The 19,262-nt window shown below is 40.4% G+C and overlaps 1 protein-coding gene across 1 annotated transcript; it reads right to left on the bottom strand.

Moving 5' to 3' along the window:
• Positions 1-4,961: 4,961 nt before the first annotated feature.
• On the bottom strand, positions 4,962-6,324 carry LOC117253073 (C-C motif chemokine 19-like). Its single transcript, XM_033620419.2, has 4 exons — positions 6,165-6,324; positions 5,937-6,051; positions 5,702-5,815; positions 4,962-5,527 (listed from the first exon to the last, which is right to left on the bottom strand). Exons 1-3 carry the CDS (start codon positions 6,223-6,225, stop codon positions 5,707-5,709), a joined length of 285 nt encoding a protein of 94 aa, XP_033476310.1. The 5' UTR covers positions 6,226-6,324; the 3' UTR covers positions 4,962-5,527; positions 5,702-5,706.
• Between the last annotated feature and the right edge of the window lie 12,938 nt (positions 6,325-19,262).

The raw sequence follows: 19,262 nt of genomic DNA, 5'->3' as shown, positions 1-19,262 counted from the left end.
TAGTCATTTTGTGTCTCTTTAAGTCATTCTGTGTCTTTTGAAGTCATTTTGTGTCTCTTTGTAGTATTTTGTGTCTCTTTGAAGCCATTTTGTGTCTCTTTGTGGTCGTTTTGTGTCTCTTTGAAGTCATTTTGTGTCTCTTTAAGTCATTGTGTGTCTTTTGAAGTCATTTTGTGTCTCTTTGTAGTCATTTTGTGTCTCTTTATGGTCATTTTGTGTCTTTTGAAGTCATTTTGTGTCTCTTCATTTTGTGTCTCTTTTAAGCCATGTTGTGTCTCTGGTCATTCTGTGTCTCTTTGAGTTATTTTTTGTTTTTTTTGGTCATTTTGTGTCTTTTGAAGTCATTCTGTGTCTCTTTGTAGTTGTTCTGTGTCTCTGTGGATTCATTTTGTGATTATTTGAGGTATATCTGTGACTCTTTTCAGTCATTGTGTGTCTCTTGGTAGTTGTTTTGTGTATCCTTTAAGCCATTTTTTGTCTCTTTGAGGTATATTTGTGTCTTTTTTGTTATTCTGTGTCTATTTGTAGTCATTTTGTATCTCTTTGTGGTTGTTCTGTGTCTCTTTGAGTTATTGTTTTGTCTTCTTTGGTCATTTTGTGTCTTTTGAAGTCATATTGTGTCTCTTTTAGGCACATTTGTGTCATTTTTGACAGTTTGTGTCTCCTTGAAGTCCTTTTGTGTCTTTTTGTAGACATTTTGTGTCTCCTTGTAGAGCTTTGATTATGTCATAAATGTTGTCAATAATCAGGATGAGAACAGACTGACAGGAATAGAAATATTTATGGCTTTACTCTGGTCTTTTAAAGATCAAAGTCACTGGTTTTCCCCCATAGAGACATTCCTTCAGTCCAATAAACATGTCAGTAAAGACGCTCAGTCATCCAGGTCATTGTAATCATAAATGCTATATCGTAGGCAACTTGACTTGCTTGCATTTCCTGAATTTCAAAAAGAAGTCCGGTTGCCTACGATATAGCACTTATGAGTCCAATAAACAAGTCTGCATCTTGCTGTGTTTCCGACATGTGGCCTCTGCTTTCCTGGACTCTAACCTGGGTGCAGAGTCCACAGACTCACAGCAGACGACTGTTGCTGTGCGGGGCAATTCCCAAATGGAAAAGTATCATCCGGAGGGATGGAAGAGCTCAACACTCTGCACTTGAAGAAAACACATGCATGTAGACAAAACACCAGCTGATGATGTAAATCTCTTTAACCGCATTTGTGTCGCATTTGATAGTTTTTCTTGACTTTGTAAACAGTTGTCGGAACAACTCAAGATGCCCTCACTTGCTTATATCAATCATGGAAAGTTTGACCGTGGCAAGTGAGCAGACTTTATCTGCTGTTAAGGCTGATATAAGCGAACCTTTGTATGAGATTACTTCATCCGATTATAAACTTTAAGCATTCAATCTGCGTCATTCCTACAGTTTGTTAGTGGAGAATAAATGGTGGAGCTATTGGCTACTTACAAGAGTTGTTTTTTTTATTAATTAATAATGTTTTCAGTTTATTTTTGCGCCTCTGGAAACTTCTGTTGCAGCATTTCTGTATTTCCTTGTGTTCTCTGTGGTTTGTCTTTATGTCATGTCTGTTGAAACATTGGCAATTTTTTTTTTACTTGCTTCTGTTCATTTGTATTTTGTTAATTTTCATTTCCATTGGTTTTTTTTTTTTCAATATGATGAAATTGTGGTTTCTTTAATGGCTGTGCATTAATCCATGGGTGAATTATTACGTAGACAACGTCCCTGTTGTAATTGTGGTAAAACTGTTTCTTTTTAAAGTCATTTTGTGTTTCTTTGTAGTCATTTTGTGTCTCTTTGAATCCATTTTGTGCCTCTTTAGAATAATTTTGTGTCTTTTTGAAATTATTGTGTGTCTCTTTTAAGGCATATTTTGTCTTTGTTGGTTGTTTGTGTCTCTTTGAACACGTTTTGTGTCTCTTTAGTCATTTTGTTTCTTTTTAAAGTCAGTACTGTCTCTTTGCAGTCATTTTGTGTCTCTTTGAAGCTATTTTGTGTCTCTTGGCAGTCATTTTTGCCTTTTTGAAATCATTGTGTGTCTCTTTTAAGGCATATTTTTGTCTTTGTTGGTCATTTGTGTCTCTTTGAACACGTTTTGTGTCTCTTTGTAGTCATTTTGTGTCTTTTGTGTTTAATCAGACAAATTAAAGTTGAAGCTGTCCATGCGTGATGTCCAGAGAGCGCACAGAGTGGGGGTCAAAAATGTAAACGCAAGGTATCCAAGAATGGTGGCAATTAAGTTTTCAAACTACCAAACAAAAGTAGAAATACTTTTGATACTTTGATGAGAGTATATTACACACGAGACAGAATAAATAAATTTAATAAAAAGATATCAAGTACTGTATAAAATGTAAAATAAAGGAGGATTCCATATATCATGCCTTTTGGAAATGCAATAAAATTAAACCCATATGGATAGAAGTGAAACAATGGATTGATGATACATATAAGGTAAGTATAAACTTAACTCCATCACTTTGTCTAATCAACAACTCACATGGTGATCCCACACTGAGGTACCCTAAGAGCTGGATAGTTTTATTATCATCACTAGCATTAAAGAAACTCATACTGCACCAGTGGAAAGACACAAAACCTCCCTCTATACACCATTGGAAACGCTTCATGTTGCACATTCTAAAAATGGAGCAACAGGTGGCTAAAGATAAAAGGAAAGCACAACAATTTGATAGTGTTTGGACTACAATGATTAATGCTCTTGTAAAGAAATAGGAATGTTTACTCATCTTGTCTGTCTTTTTTTTCCCCCTCCATTCAAGGTCAGTTGAGTGGAAAATGGATAATAAGACTCATCGGTTTATTCCCACTGAAATGTGTGTGGCTGTGTGTGTGATTGTGTGTGTGTCTGGTGTCTGTGTGTCTGTGTGTGCCTTTGTGGGTCTATGTGTGTATGGATGGGTGAGAGCGTATAGATAGCTCGGTGTGTGATTGTGTATCTCTATGCTTATGCTAAGATACGCATATGTATGTATATGTGTAATGCGTCTGTACTTTGTATTATATTGTCTCTGTTTTGTCTTCTATGTGTGTTGTGATTTTTCTCGTGAAAAATGAAAAATAATAAAAAAATAATTATAAAAAAAAAGAATCATTTTGTGTCTTTTTGAAACCATTGTGTGTCTCTTTTAAAGCATATTTTTGTCTTTGTTGGTCGTTTGTGTCTCTTTGAACACGTTATGTGTTTCTTTGTAGTCATTTTGTTTCTTTTTAAAGTCAGTTTGTGTCTCTTTGTAGTCATTTGGTGTCTTTTTGGAGCCATTTTGTGTTTCTTTGTAGTCATTTTGTGCCTCTTTAGAATCATTTTGTGTCTTTTTGAAATTATTGTGTGTCTCTTTTAAGGCATATTTTGTCTTTGTTGGTCATTTGTGTCTCTTTGAACACATTTTGTGTCTTTTTAAAGTCATTTTGTTTCTTTTTAAAGTCAGTACTGTCTCTTTGTAGTCATTTTATGTTTCTTTGCAGTCATTTCGTGTCTCTTTGAAGCTATTTTGTGTCTCTTGGCAGTCATTTTGTGCCTTTTTGAAATCATTGTGTGTCTCTTTTAAGGCATATTTTTGTCTTTGTTGGTCATTTGTGTCTCTTTGAACACGTTTTGTGTCTCTTTGTAGTCATTTTGTCTCTTTGAAGCCATTTTGTGTCTCTGTAGTCATTTTGTGTCTCTTTGTAGTCATTTTGTTACTTTTTAAAGTCAGTTTATGTCTCTTTGTAGTCATTTTGTGTCTTTTTAAAGTCATTTTGTTACTTTTTAAAGTCAGTTTATGTCTCTTTGCAGTCATTTTGTGTCTTTTTAAAGTCATTTTGTTACTTTTTAAAGTCAGTTTATGTCTCTTTGCAGTCATTTTGTGTCTTTTTAAAGTCATTTTGTTTCTTTTTAAAGTCAGTTTATGTCTCTTTGCAGTCATTTTGTGTCTTTTTAAAGTCATTTTGTTTCTTTTTAAAGTCAGTTTATGTCTCTTTGTAGTCATTTTGTGTCTTTTTAAAGTCATTTTGTTTCTTTTTAAAGTCAGTTTATGTCTCTTTGTAGTCATTTTGTGTCTTTTTAAAGTTATTTTGTTTCTTTTTAAAGTCAGTTTATGTCTCTTTGTAGTCATTTTGTGTCTCTTTTTCATATTTTTTTTTCAGGTTGAGTCGTGTTAATTTGAGTGACACTTTGCAGATAAAAGGCCAGGGGCCCCTGACACTTTGGGCTTTAAGGCCTGTGCCCAGCAGACCCATTCAGTAATCCATCCATGCATTAACCTCTCCTGGCAATCACAGGAACCTGAGCACAGTGTCAGTTCAGATAAAGCTTACCAGCATCAGCTGCTTCATTCATGCTTCACCATCAGTGGCTCAAATCAGCTGCCTGGCTGCCAGATGATGAGTAACATCCAGTCATATTCATACAGGTGTTGAGCACTGAACCCCAGACCACCCTGGTGAAATCCAGGAATCCTAATCACTAGACCATATGAGACCCCTTGTGTTGTTAACTTTAAAAGACTGTCCCAGTCTGTCTCTCTGTCCCTCCCCTCCATTCAAATCCTATATTCCCTTTCACTGCCATTTTCCATTTATCCACCAGGTGCCCTCAGACTTTCCCTCCTAAATGCCCCGCCCATCAACACCTGCTACCACCTTCCTCATCGGCCCTGCTGTTACCTGACATCCCCGCCCACCTGCTCACCTCTCAGTCATCATCAGCCTCTCAGTTCATATACGGGCCAAATTCTGTTCATTCCCTTCCAGGCTATAAAAGCCGCTGCCCTGCTTTCTTGCTGAGTGTGGGTTTTTTTGAGCCTCGGTTACTCTGACTCTTTATAACTAAGAACATCACTAACTTAGAACTGCAGATAAAGTGCATGCATCTATTTAAAAGATGAATAAAAGAGATTGTTTCAGCTTGAATAAAAGGCGGCAACCACAGGTTACAAAACAAGATCAAACTTTATTTTAAAGAGAACCCTTGACAATGGTCTGGACACACACAAATCAACATTTTGTACAAGTTATCTGCACATTGTGAATTCACTGAAACGTCATAGCACGATCATCAAAGATAAACAGCTTGTCAGACATCATTTTTACAACATTTTCCTCAGTTTTAGGATTCAAACAAACAACAGAGTGTCACTGTCACTAGTAGCTCCAGGCTTCACTCTGTGGGCAAGTCAAGGCAAATCTTTCTATTTCACTCACAGGATGATAGAAAGGGAAGAAGAAAAGAGCTATTCACAAAAATGTTACCACAAAGTCACCACAAATGAGAAAAACACACACAAAACTGTACATTTAGCTGCTGTCTCATCAGAAAGAAGATGAAACATTGATATTACAGGTTTGATTGTCTCAAACTGTGTTACAGTGCAATGGGGCTGTTCTGATGTTCTGAACAGAAATGGAAATGACTCTGACGTCTTGAGCTCTCAGTTTAGAGTCAGTCCTTCTTGATCTTCAGCCATCTTTACCCAGAGTCCACCACTCCTCTCTACACCTGCAAGGAGAGACAGAGAGAAATGTCAGGTTGAAGCATTTAAAGTGGAACAGTTTTCACAGTATACTGTAAGAAAATGGAAACATGCAAGAAGCCTTTAAAGACATGCAAACTTTGTTTTTAAAGCTCAGCAAGAAAAAGAAGATGTACAATGTTTTGTTTGAAGTAATTTACCTGATTTATTGAGCTCTCTGCTTTTTCTCATCCAGATACTTGATGTGATTTCTCACCCATGGCTTGTCTTGGGGGTGGGAGACGCACAGTTTTCTTCCAACCTTTGTAATGAACCTGAAAAAGGAGATGAGAGAAAGAGAAGTGAGCTCAGACTGCAGACGAGAAGACTGGGGGGAAAAAACAACCCATTGCCTAATGAACAAATATTTTGCAGTATTTTGCGTATTTTACTTACGCAGTAGCGCTGATATCGCAGCCTCTTCCAGCTTCCTGAATGTTGTAGCTTACAATGATTTGGAGCGGCAGGGGCCTCTCAGCGACTGACAGACAGCAGTCCACTACAACTTGAGCTGCAGGAAGATGAAGAAACAACAAATGTTTTCTCTAAAATGCCAAAAAGCTGCACTAAAAGCACTCTGAATTATGAATCTGTTTCACTGCTAATGCAAAGTATGTATCTTACCTCTTGCGAACCCAATGCAGATGACACCCAGCAGGAGGAGAGCTGCAATGCGAGAGGCCATGTCTCTGTTTCTTCTTCGTGGCTTTGAGCGGAGGTTGGCTGCTTCTGTGAGTCTCTTCAGGAGAGTGAAGGTGTTCGCTGTGAGGAGGAGAGCGGCTACAGGTGTATTTATACAGCTTTTCCAGTGAAAGTGAAAGTGCGATCGGTGCTCGTTACTGGAAGTGGAAAAGCTGGCAACAGACACACACGTGCCCAGTCAATTACCTCTCCACTCCTTTCTCTCTTGTTCCCTGCCAAAAAATTTCCCTGCATGTCTTCCCTGAGGCAGATCTTTATCAGGGTGTTCGTCTCTCAGGAGAAATACCTTCCACGCTGCATACAATCCATACATGCGTTACAATTACAGTCCATTCACTATGACAGGCATAAATCAACAAATACTGTATGTCTTTTTGCTCTATTGTGCACATCCTGTTATATTTTCAAATCCAATGAATTGCAATCATTTTGTGTTTCCCTGAAATATTTCCTCATGTCAGTGAAAATCACCCATACAGTTGTAGTGACAAGCATATGATAATTAGCCTGACACTGTGCAGTTTGTACATACTGTAGTAAGTCAGCTATAATCTGGTACGGTGCATCAAATGGTGATATTTATGGCAAATGGTAAATGAACTGCATTTATACACCCATCAGCCAACAAATCAAAACCACTGACAGATGTAGTGAATAATACTGACGTTACAATGCAATGTTGTGCTGGGAAATCTTTGGTCCTGGCATTCATGCGGATGCCACTTGAAGCAACATGCAGAACATGCACCAAGCCTCTCCATAAACAATGCTCAGTAATGGTCCAAAGAGTGCAGGGCATCAACCTGGCCTCCAAATATCCCACACACCGATGTAATCAAGCGTCCGTGGGACGTGCCATTACCCCACCTCACAACTGACAGGTGTCAAAGGATCCACTACCAATGCCCTGGTGCCAGACTCAAAAGGACACCTTCCAGAGGCCCTGTGTCCATGCCTTGACAGGTCAGAGCCAAGTCTGATCCAAAAAGGCCCCTCAGTGGATCAGGGTACCTCTGGGTTACCGGCACGTCCCACGAATCCTCAATCAGATTGGGATCTGGGGCATTTGGAGGCCAGGTCGATGTGTTGAGCTCTCCTGAGCCGTTTCTGCAATGGGGCAAGGTGCATTGTTGCCATGAGGGGGGATGTACTATGTCCACAATGGTGTTTAAGTGGGTGCTGCATGTCAAGTAGCATCCACATGAATGCCAGGAACCAAAATGTTCCCAGCAGAACACTGCACTGTAACAAGATGATCAATGTTAATCACCTCGGCCGCCAGTGGTGGCTGATCGGTGTACAGTGCTCTTCTAGTCTTAGCCGCCACTCAAAGCACTTTACAATACAGGCACCATTCACACACATTCATACACTTGTGGCATCGGGATGTTGGGCACATTGGGGTTCAGAATTTTGCCATAGGACACTTCCAAAGTTTATTTCCATTGTGGTTCTTTTGGGGATGAGGGTTGTGCAAAGGAAGGGGTCACTCATTCTTGAGAACTGGGACCAAACCTCACTTTTTGGGGCTGGGAAAATATATTTTGAAAGATCAAAGTCTAAGACTATTAAACATTGTAATGGGCCAACCTCCCAGCTTTTTAAAACCGGCACAAAAGTAAGATGTATTGGCTAATCCAGCACAGCAAAGCATGGATTTCCAAATCTGTTTCATTCTGAGCCAGACTAAATCTCTTGAACAATTTGGCCCTGGAGATCACTGAAGTATCTGCATCCTAATCTGTGAAGTGTTGGCTGTTATGTGAGCTCTGACAGCAGAGTAAGAGCTTAAAACCACTGACCCATCAGTCACAGGTTTCATATCTGTTATCTAAAAATAAAAGGCAAGTAGCACTCAGTATATCACTGTAACTCTTATCAGAGGCCTGCTGGGTTAGTAGTCTGGGGTTTTAGCACCTGAGGACCTGAGAAAGATATGAATCTGAATTTCTAAATTTCAGGTAGTGTAAAGTTGTACTGTAAACCAACATAACTGATCTTACTCTGTCTCTATCCTGTCTTTTCACTAGCAGTCCCACATTTGCTATCAGTGTGTTGACAGAGTGGTTTGGGGATTTTTCATGGAATGCATACGGGCAGCGGCAGCACTTAAGTGAAAGTGTTTATACATGTTTGTACTTGCATCCAAGTCCTAGATTACAATCTGTGAGTGTGGGAGTTGTTGAGAAACAGGACACAAACTCTTCCCGCCAGAAGCGCATGTCTTGCCAAGTGATGTAACCATTCATAACGCCGTGAGGGACAGCGTGTGTGAGGATGAACTTATTTCACAGGAAGTCTTCAAATTTGGATAGATTTCCTGTCAGTCAGAATTTATAGAATTTTATTAAAGGATTAGTTCAAAATTTGGGGAATTATATGTGTTTATTTTTCTAGAGTGACATAAGGTCATCAATAGCAATTTCAGTCTCATTCATCCATTTTCATCCGCTTATCCAAAGCCAGGTCGCGGGGGCAGCAGGCCGAGCAAAGCACCCCAGAAGTCTCTCTCCCCAGCAACACTTTCCAGCTCCTCCCGGGGGACCATGGGGTGTTCGTAGGCCAGATGAGATATGGAATCTCTCCAGCATGTTCTGGATCTGGCCAGGGGCCTTCTTCCAGTGGGACATACCTGAAACACCTCAAATAGGAGGTGCGAAGAAGCATCCTGATCAGATGTCCAAACCACCTCAATTGAGCCCTTTTGACGCGAAGGAGCAGCAGCTCTACTCCGAGTTCCCTCTGGATGTCTGAACTCCTCACCCTATCTCTAAGGCTGAGCCCAGACACCCGGCTGCTTGATCCATGATTTCATTCTTTCAGTCACTACCCAGAGCTCATGACCATAGGTGAGGGTTGGGACGTAGTTGGATGGCTAGTCGCGGACTACCCTAGTGATACCTAAACATAATTTAAGTTTCAGCCTGCTGTGAAGTTTTGGATAGTATTTAAACTATTTGTGCATTGTCCGTTATAAGATTACAGAGCATCGTTTACATCCCACACCACTGGCATTTTACTGTCTTGCAGTTACAGACACTATCAGTATCGTTTCAGCTCATATCATACGAAGTAGCCTTCAGGGTTCTGATGATGTTGCTCATAATTAACACCCCCGCCTCTTTCACATGAAAGCACTCGTGGCTGGATAGGAAAACCCAGAGTTGACTGAATGAGTTGATAACCAGCGTTAGTAGTACAGGCCTCAGGCTAGCTGTTTGCTAAGCTAAGCTAAACACATTCTCCAGCTCTGTACTTAAAGGAACATTTCAGTATTTTGGGAAATATCCTACACTTATTCACTTTCTCGCTTGTGTTGAATCAGAAGGTCGATACCTCTCTTATATTGTCAGATGAATATGAAGCTACCACCAGGTGGCTTAGATTAGCACAAAGACTGACAACAGGGGGGAAACGGCTAGTCTGGATCTGTCTAATGTGAACTAAATCCTTCTACAGAAACCTGTTAAGCTCACTGATGAACACATCCTGCAGTCTGTACAGAAAACAGAGTGTATAAACAACGTTGTGATTTTAGGGGTTATGTGCAGGACTAGCCCTTGAAAAGGTGCAGCACTCTCCTGGAGTCTTGTTGTCATTGTAATGTCGCCACTTGCCAAATATCCAAAGACAGGAAAACACCAAAAAAGCACATTTTTAGTAGGTCAAATGATTCCACTGACGCACGCTGTGGTCCTGTGGTCACCCTCCTTTTAACCACTAATAATGTGTCATTTTGTCACGTACAAAAAAAAATACTTTTACTTCCTAAAATTATTGTGACTTTAACGTGATGCCGACCTTCTCCACTGCACTTTTACACATGCCGTGCGTGAAATATGGTCTCAGCGGGAAGAAATGGAGAAATGACAGTATGAGTCAAAAACAAGTCAAAATGTATAGCTTTGTCTACACTTGAGTCAAAGAACAACAAACAAGAAGTTAATGTTTTTGTTCTTGTCGTATATACTTGTTCAGCATATTGCACTCATTTATCTGGAAACATTCTGAGCTCTGAGAAAATGAACAACAAAAAATCCCCCCGACCACAGGAGGTTTCTATTGTAAATACTGCTGAGAGATTAACTTGCACATCCTGAAGTAAAACTACAAACAAGCAGTAATTGCGTAACATTGGCAGAGGCACTTTTTGGCCGTCGGTTGGAATAAAATGATGGGAATGATCATTTTAATCTGCATGACAACATTAAGTGCTTATTAAAACATCCACCTCTCATTGTCCCACTTAAATTTCTGACATCCTAAACTGTCATCCAGACTAATTGAATCCAGACGTAGCTGCAGGGTCAGAAGCTACCTGAGCACTCAGTTATGTCAACACACCACATAAGCTGGTGTCACTGTAGAGTTACTGCAGGTGGAGGGTATCGATGTGAAGCTGACTGAAACTAAATGAATGCAATGGGTCAGAGCACCTTCACTAACTTTAATCCAATGTGTAAAATGCTCCTCTTTTTAACTCATCACCTGTTTTGTGTTTTGGCTGCGTTCCTAGTACAACACTTTGGAAGAAACACATTGTGCCTCTCTGTCAGCCAAGGTAAGTTTCACAGACGATGCTGGTAGATGATTGGCTGAGAGCCACAGTTTGGTGTTCCAAGATTTGTTCACTTACGTACGATTAAGGAAAGACTATCCAAAGTGCTTTAGAAATCTGCACTGTGGGTTTGTTGTGTTTTTAATTTATGATGCCAATTAGTGACCTATGATAGTAATGAAATATACATGTATTTGTATAAAATGTCATGCTTTATTACTTTAATTGAAGCCATCTTGTAGAATCTCACCTCAACTGTGTCACTTCCTGCATAAATACCCACCTTACCCAGTCCTCCTGTTCTGCTCCAATACATTCTCACTTCGACCTCGTCACACATTGACGTTTGGTCATGGAATTTCCACGTCCACATATGACATGAAAGGTACCCTGGGTGGACACCGTGTCAAGTTCTGCCTGTTGCATGCATTGTCTTCTTTCAAAATACACTTACGTTTTCACAGGAATTTTGATGTTTACATATGGTCTCTTTCAACAACGAAAATTGACGTTTTTTTCCTTCAACATCAAACACACATGGTTAGGTTTAGGAAAAAGGAACAGGGCTTGCCTTTAGAATCTTATAGGACGTGAACACCGCTCTCTTGGATGAAAGTCGGTGGTTGTTGGACCTCTCCACGACCCCTCCGGCCCACCCTAGTTGGACCGCCTTAACTTTCGTCCTTGTCCTGCCGCGTTTTCCCCTGATGCCGTCCGCCGTTAAACTGTAACGGCAACCAAATGGGTATCATGCCGACACTCAGGTGTCTGATGCCACAAGTCACTGCCCAAGCGCCGGATTTCAATGACTTCGGAGTGAGACCGGGCTCTCTGCTCTTGTATTCTGCGCCCCTCCCTCCCACCTTGTTCTTCTCCTCCTCTCCCTGGACCCTGAGGAGGTTCGCCATGCCCGGGTGCAATGGCAGATTCCCTGTCAAGCTTCACCAAAACATATTAAGTAGAGCAGACCACTCACTAACAACCCAAACTTTACTCTTCAGTCATGTTTTTCTTTAATAAGTTGCATTTTGTTGATGGTGTGGTGCTATGTTTCCATCCAAAAGAGATTTGAATCATTGGGAAATGCGCATTAAAAGAAATACGAATCCTGTGTGTTTCCATTAAATGTACGGACTTTGGCGAAAACTACGAACTTGCGTGAGTTTTCCGCAGAACCGGAAACAAAACAAGTCTTGCATTCTTCTTCTTCTACGTTTTCTGGCGGTTGGCAACCAGCTTGTAAATGCATTATGGCCTTCCCAACCCAGAGTGTGGATATCACCATGGAGAGAAGTGCGCTACATCAGACTTAATTCGAACGTAACTGTTTCCATCCCCTGTTTTGCGAATCAACATTTTTTCGAATCAACCAAAACCCGGCTAAAGCGAATGTATTTTAGTTTGTGCAAATCAGGGGATTTTAATTCGAATTTTGGCGTTTCCATCATAATTTTCTGATGCGATACTTCTAGATGCGCATCTAAACAGGCTGATGGAAACATGGCTAGTGATGATGTATTTTGTGGGCGGAGCCGTACTGGTGGCAGAAAGGGACAGTAGTGGTGTTGGTGTGCGCACCGAATAATACGTAAAACGTTTATATTTCTTAACTGATTGCAATGACTCATTTTTATATCCATTAGTTTATGATCTACGTGATGTGGAAAAAAAAGTTTGTCTCGTTAATTAGAAACTCAATATTTAGGCTAATCACTGCTGCTCAAGGCTCATTGGAGGAGTGTGTGTTTGGCTTATTCGAATTTCTAAATTACTTATGTGGTGAAAGATATATCATCATGAGAATTGTAAATTGTCAATTAGCTTATTGTCTTTGATTCATAGTCGTGGTGAAGTCGCCATATTGAATAATTTAATGTGGAAGTACAACTTAGCAACTTGCTAGCACGCTAACTAGCAACTAGCTCTTCACCACTGCTCACTTTAGAAAGGCCAGCGCAAGAAAACGTGTTCTTTGTTAATGTTAACTTATAGCCTATAATGTGTATTGAAATCGGTCTGTCTGCATCCAGGCAGGGAAAGTGAAAGGCACCCTAACATTAGCGCTGTAGCTAATGTAGCTAGCGTGCTACCTATGGTTGACAGCTAGAGACAAACGATGATCTATTCCGTTTATTAGTCTAAACAAGGAACACGTTTTCTTGTGGTGTCATTTCTAAAATGAGCAGTGGTGAAAGTTACTATATTCTGTTATGATCAAGGAGTTAATAAGCAGACAGCGTTAGCCTGCTAGTTAAAAAGTTGTCAGTTAACTCCACATTAAATTAAATTATATGGGGACGTCTCCACAAGTTTTAACCAATAGGGAAATACAACAAATCCATGCTTAACAAATGTTACAATTCCATATGTAAAAACTCTTTATATACTGTATAAATAAATACCTTTAGCTGCTAGATGCTAAAGAGCCAGCTTGTGACTATGTCCGTCTGTTGTTTGATGCTGGGCATGTAGCATACAACGGGTTAGTCAGACTTTGTTTGCTGAAAACAGGTGCTGCTGGGAACAGGACTGATAAGAGCTCTAATACTGAACCACACAGTAAATAAAATAAAACCAAACAATAGGTCAAAAGCTGCACAGAGTTGCAGTGTTGGGTGGGAATCTTGTGTGAATTCACCCTGTGCACATGAGCTTTAGTCATTTAATTTGTTGTTGATTTCGAAACTTTTTGTATTCAACAAAAAAGAAACTTTTATGTCTAAATACAAAAATGTGTTCACAACATTCTTCATTGTGGCCTGATGCGTGGATGCATTCATTACCCACACCCTGAGGACAATCACCGCTCCTACTGGCACAGCCAAGCCTCCATGAATACAATTCTCACACTGGGGAAAAAGTAGGAGTGGGAGTATAAACAAGTCTGGGGAACCACGTGATTTTCAGGAAACAGGGACAGACTTCATATGAAGGGTAAGATTCACTTCAAGAGCCTAAAAAAAAAAAAAGACATGGAAAAAAAAGGGAAGCAGACAAGGAGAAATTCACGCTGTGTAGACAGGGAAACAAAGCCCTGAGGCTGTTATGAGTACCAACCCAACCATTTGACAAGAAATCAAAACTCAGCTCAGAGGATTGTTGCAGAGCTGAGAGCATGGCAGAGTGAGAGTGTAACTGCAGCTGTGATTATGTTCATATGTGCAGTCATGGTTTAGATGCGTTTCTGTGTGGTCTAACAGCTGCACAGCCGGCAGCCAAACATCCCTGCAGAGCTGAATGTGCAACACAGATTTTGGAACCATGCACTTGCAGAAAAACTGCAGTCTCACTTTAATGCAACCTGCACAGTTGCTCTTGGACAGCAGCTCCTAACATCTTGACTTATGGTCAGAGGAATGTTACAACCCCTGAGGTTTTCCAGCCTCAACTGGGAACCACTGTTCTTGGATTCCAGTGCTAGAAGGTCAAAGGTTAAAACTATTGGAGCAGTAAGGTACACTTGAGGATTAAAGTAAAGTAGATCAAGGAAACTTTAGGAGGTTTCATTTGGGTTGATTAACCCTCATTGGTAAATACCCTTATTCGCTTTCTTGCCAAGAGTTTGATGAGAGGATTGATACTACTGTCATATCTGCCAGCTAAATACAAAGTTTGAACTGGAAGACACATTTTTACCGGCTTCCACTTTTCCCCTTTATGCATGGTGGCCTTGTAGGTACTTGTGGGGATGTGTACTTCATACTGTTTATGGAGGGAAGCAGCTGTCCTTTGGGGTCTTGTTGTCTCCACCTTGACAGCTCGCTAATCAACACATTATATCTCATTTGTAATCAGTGTTATGGTGGAGGTTGTGCAGCCAAACCATGTCGCCAGGGGCAGTGATTTATCCTCGCTAAAACAACAAGCTGTCATTTTTACTCTTTACTCTTTTACTCTTTTGTACAAATTAACATAGAACAGGCTCTAGCTGTTTGCTCCTGTTTCCAGTCTTGATGCTAAGCCAAGCTAACCATCTCCTAGCTCCAGCTTCATATGATGTTTATTTGTGGGCCAGCCTAAAGTTAACATCACCCTGGTTCCCTTGACAAAAAGCCACTGGAAATTTTCCCTTAGATTTTGGTTTACCGCAGAAAAAAACCTCTGTGTCAAACAAAAGTTTACAATACTTAGGGAGTGATCACACCGAGATGAAACGCCAGAAACGCGACGCCAGTAAAACCATTGTTTTCCTATGATACGGCGCGTCTGACCGGCGTTCAAGTGTCTTTTTAGACGTGCGTTTTTGTAGAGACGCATGTCAGACGCCAGTAGCTAGCGCGCATTGAATAAGCGCTTCCAGCGTTTCAAGCATCTTTGAAGCGTCCTCGTCTCTAGCGTCTCATTTCTGTGTGATCACCCCCTTACAAGTTTTGTTCAGCAGGGTAATCTTCACAAATGAACACCACTTTAATGATCCTTTAAACATAAACAAATGTGACATCATTGGTTTGTGGGGGTTGGCATTCCAGCTATCACAATATTTGTTTTTGTTTTTTTGGAGCCAGAAGTGACCATATTTGGGCGAGAGGGTACAGCTGTGGAGGAGCGAGGGGTCAAGCCGACTGAGAAGCTGAGGACACTATTGGCAGACAGCCTGTCACTCAAAGCGACCTGCCCGTAAAGCTACTCTTACCTTTCTTGCATTTCACACAGCACTCAGAAAAATTTGAACATCCACAAATTCCGCCTCCCTCCAAAGTCCTATCCCCCCCTCCTCCATTATCTCTATGATAGACGCAGGCATTGGCAAGGTAACGTTAGATACACAGAAGAGGAGAGCGAGTGTAATGTTACAACCATGACGGTCAAACGCAACCCCGGAGTTTTAAAACTCAACCGGAGTCAGTAATGATTGATGAGTTTTAGAATAAGGTTACAGTGCTAACGTTAGATAGTAGCGTTAAAGTTACTAGTAAGTGGAAACGCACAAGGAACATAACGTTACTGTTTCAGAGGCTACGCTACAGTAGGCTAACATTAGCCATTAGCAACTGGATGCTGTGTTGTCATATATAACATTATATGTTATATTAGAAGCAAACTAAACATAACGTTACCTGTCCTGCACCGTCAAACGCAACCCGCGAGCAGTTACGTCAGTCGGAGGCCTCGACATGGGGAAACAGACAGGACGCTCGGCCAATCATTGCAATTGGTCGGAGTCTCGATAGAACCATACGTGAATGGTATAATTATGAGTTTTTATCTCTGGTGGAATTCACTTACATTCACTTCACTTCACTTCACTTCACTTCACTTCACTTCAACTTTATTATGTCCCAATATGGGCAAATTGGGTTGCCGCAGGCACAGGCATTATAAACAAATTGCAGAAAGTACATTTGGAAAAAGTACATTTGCATGAGAAACAAAACACACAGATAAATAAAAATAAAAACCTAAGAGCATACGTCAGTCAGACAAGTATTTTTGCATGGGGGTGGGGGTGGGGGACAGAGTTCATAAAGTGCAATTCAAAGTGCTATGTGCGATTTGCATACCAGTTAGAGAGAACCCATGGATCAGGCTAGGTCTCTCCGAGATCTAACGAGATCAGGCGTGATCAGTATCAGTATCAAATCACATCTGTCAATCCAAAATAGAAAGAAACCTAGGAGCATACGTCAGTCAGACAAGGTTTTTTTTTATTTATTTATTTATTTATTTATTTATTTATTTATTTATTTTTACATTTACATTTAAGTATGCCATCAGCTTTTTAATAGCATTTTAACCTAAACAAAGAAAAGCGTAACATTTCCAGAAAGTGTAGCTTTAATTGTGTGTAACTTTGAGCCTTAATAAAATGTAAACGGGGAAGTTATATAAAAATTCACTCCCGTGTAGTTGTCATGAACAGAGAGATTAGCTATAAAGACCAAAAACATTTTTTGTACCAGGCTGTAAACATGTTTATTTGTGCTAAAAAATTGGACATTTTAAAGGAATACTCTGACGATTTGGGAGTTATGCCCTTTCCTATCATTTTCATATTGAGACAACATGATCAATATCTTTTTTGTGTCTGTATGTCCAGTGGCTGGGTCTCAGCAGTTAGCATTGTGGCTTAGCTTAGCAATTACAATTGAAGTCTATAGGGGGTCAGTAGCCTACTCGTAAAAGTGAACAAATAAACATTACAGAAACCCTGAACCTGGTATTTCTACACGTGCATTTAAAATAAACATGTTTAAACATTAATTCTAAAAACGAGAGTTCTTTTTAGTCATTTTAGAAGAAGTTTTATACACGGCTACTGACCCCTATCAATTGTATTCGCTAAGCTAAGCCACAATGATAACCGCTGAGACCCAGCCACTGGACGTACAGACACAAAAAAGATATCGATCATGTTGTCTCAATATGAAAATGATAGAGAAAGGGCAGAACTCTCAAATCGTCAGAGTATTCCTTTAACATGGGGGCTATGGGGACTGACTTTATTTTTAAGCAATTTTTGCACCTCCGTGTTGGCTTCATTTTTCAGCCCTGGAGGGTGTTGCTTGGTTGCAAAATGAAGAAATATTACGTTTTAATGTATCCGCTACATAATAACTTACAAATATAATGTATCTGTGCTTTGCAGAAACATTTGTGACTTTTAGAGATGCAGCAAGGCGGATTTTGTTCTTTTCGGACAGAGCCAGGTTAGCTGTTTCTCTGTTTCCAGTCTTTATGCTAAGCTAAGCTAACTGTCTCCTGGCTCCACCTTCATTAAAGGACAAGCGTAAGTGTAATATCAATCTCCTTACTAAACTTTCAGCAAGACAGCATTTTGAATTTCCCGTAGTGTCAGTTTTGCAGCTGATCTTAAATTGGATTATGACAATTGAATGATTTATGAACAGGTTATAATGGAACTCAGCACGCTCTAAAGGTACGTCTTTTTCATCCTGCTGGAATGCACCCTCCAGGAAATTTTTCAGGGACAGTTGACGGAACAACAGCAAGTGATGTCTACATGAAAAGTGAAGAGCATGCAGGATGCACTTCTGGGATGAAGCAGGCACACTCAGACTGAAAGTCTAGTTTAAGTTATGCATCTGTGAAACTCTCCCACTACTTCTGGCACGTCATCAGAGAAGAAGAGGAATTTAAAAACTGTGATGGATGAACATCTGACACCAAGAGAACAGCGAGACAAATCTCCATCTGAAAATGTTCTATCTTCAAATGCAACATAACATTTGCACACAGGTCATGAGTCTCAGTTTCCTTCTGGTAAATATACGTTGAAATGAAACTCCCCATTTCTCACTCTCATTTTCTTTGGAAGTGTGTTTGACTTTGTCTGATGTTTTTTGGCTGCTGTTCACACCCAGTGAGTCACTACTGTAGAGGAACTAAACTCCTCGTAGCGGTTAACCCACACCATTGTTGTCGTCTGATGAGAAATCCATTGATCACAAGTACTGTGCAATTAATCACACACAAATCATGTTTTATTATGGCCACTGGCATGCGACCGACGATTAGTAGCCGTAACATCTCCATAGGGTGCATGCAAACGCCAAAGTTTCGTTTTCTGTCAGTGTTTATCAATGCTGCACACTTACAGTAAGCGTCATGTTGGGACTTGTTTTGGAAGCTTGAAGTGTGGCCAGTGGGGCATGTTGTTGTTTACCGGAGCATTATTGTTCCTTTTTTGTGTCTACTCAATCATTCCCAGGGTGGGAAATTCCACAAACCGCCACCTAAATATTCATTAGCTGTAGTTTTTGAGAATGTGACCCTGCCTGGTGTCTTGGACTCAAACATTCTCAGAGCTGCATGTTTTCATTAAACTGGTCAAAGTTTAAGCTTTTTCCTGCAGCACTCAAAGAATTTAAAGAGGTCAAACCTACATAGCATGTCATATTGAAGAGAAAGTGGGTCGCTCTAGATACTACACTTACTTTGCCTGGGGGCCAGTTTTGCAAAATGACAAGAGGCCAGGGGCCAGACAGAGCAGCCCTGCACAGGTCTGCTGTATGCAGGGGTGCGGATAGCGTGGACGCTGTACCTACAGCATAAGGTATGCCTCTATGAAGAGCCTATAGCAAAAATCTGATGTGCACCTCCCCAGAAATGTCACAATGTCACGGCAACGCAGACCTCCTGTTTATTTTTGTAAACTGAATCCATTTCCCTCAGTGGAAGTTAAGCTTTCATTGACTTTGATTTGACGGATAAGAAACAATAAATTGTGAAGACAATAAAGCCTCCACAAAATAGCATTCTAAGTCTTGTGTGTGATTTATCCTGGCTTCATATGAGCAGAGGAAAATCCATTAGCTGCCAGGCTAATTTCTGCAATGTAAAATGTCATAGGCTTATGCTAATAACGTTAGCATGTTGTATTTGTGGGAAAAACATGTCTAGCAAAAGACGAGTGTTTTGTCTGTGAACCTTGTGAGTTATAATGGAGCCAAACTTTGTACGTTTGTTTAATGTTGTCGCTTCTAAGCCATTTTTTCGTCTGT

This window comes from Epinephelus lanceolatus, chromosome 9 (assembly GCF_041903045.1).
Source record: "Epinephelus lanceolatus isolate andai-2023 chromosome 9, ASM4190304v1, whole genome shotgun sequence".
Lineage (NCBI taxonomy): Eukaryota > Metazoa > Chordata > Actinopteri > Perciformes > Serranidae > Epinephelus > Epinephelus lanceolatus.
The sequence above is the reverse complement of the archived record's forward strand: the minus strand, read 5'-3'. Positions and strand labels throughout refer to the sequence as shown.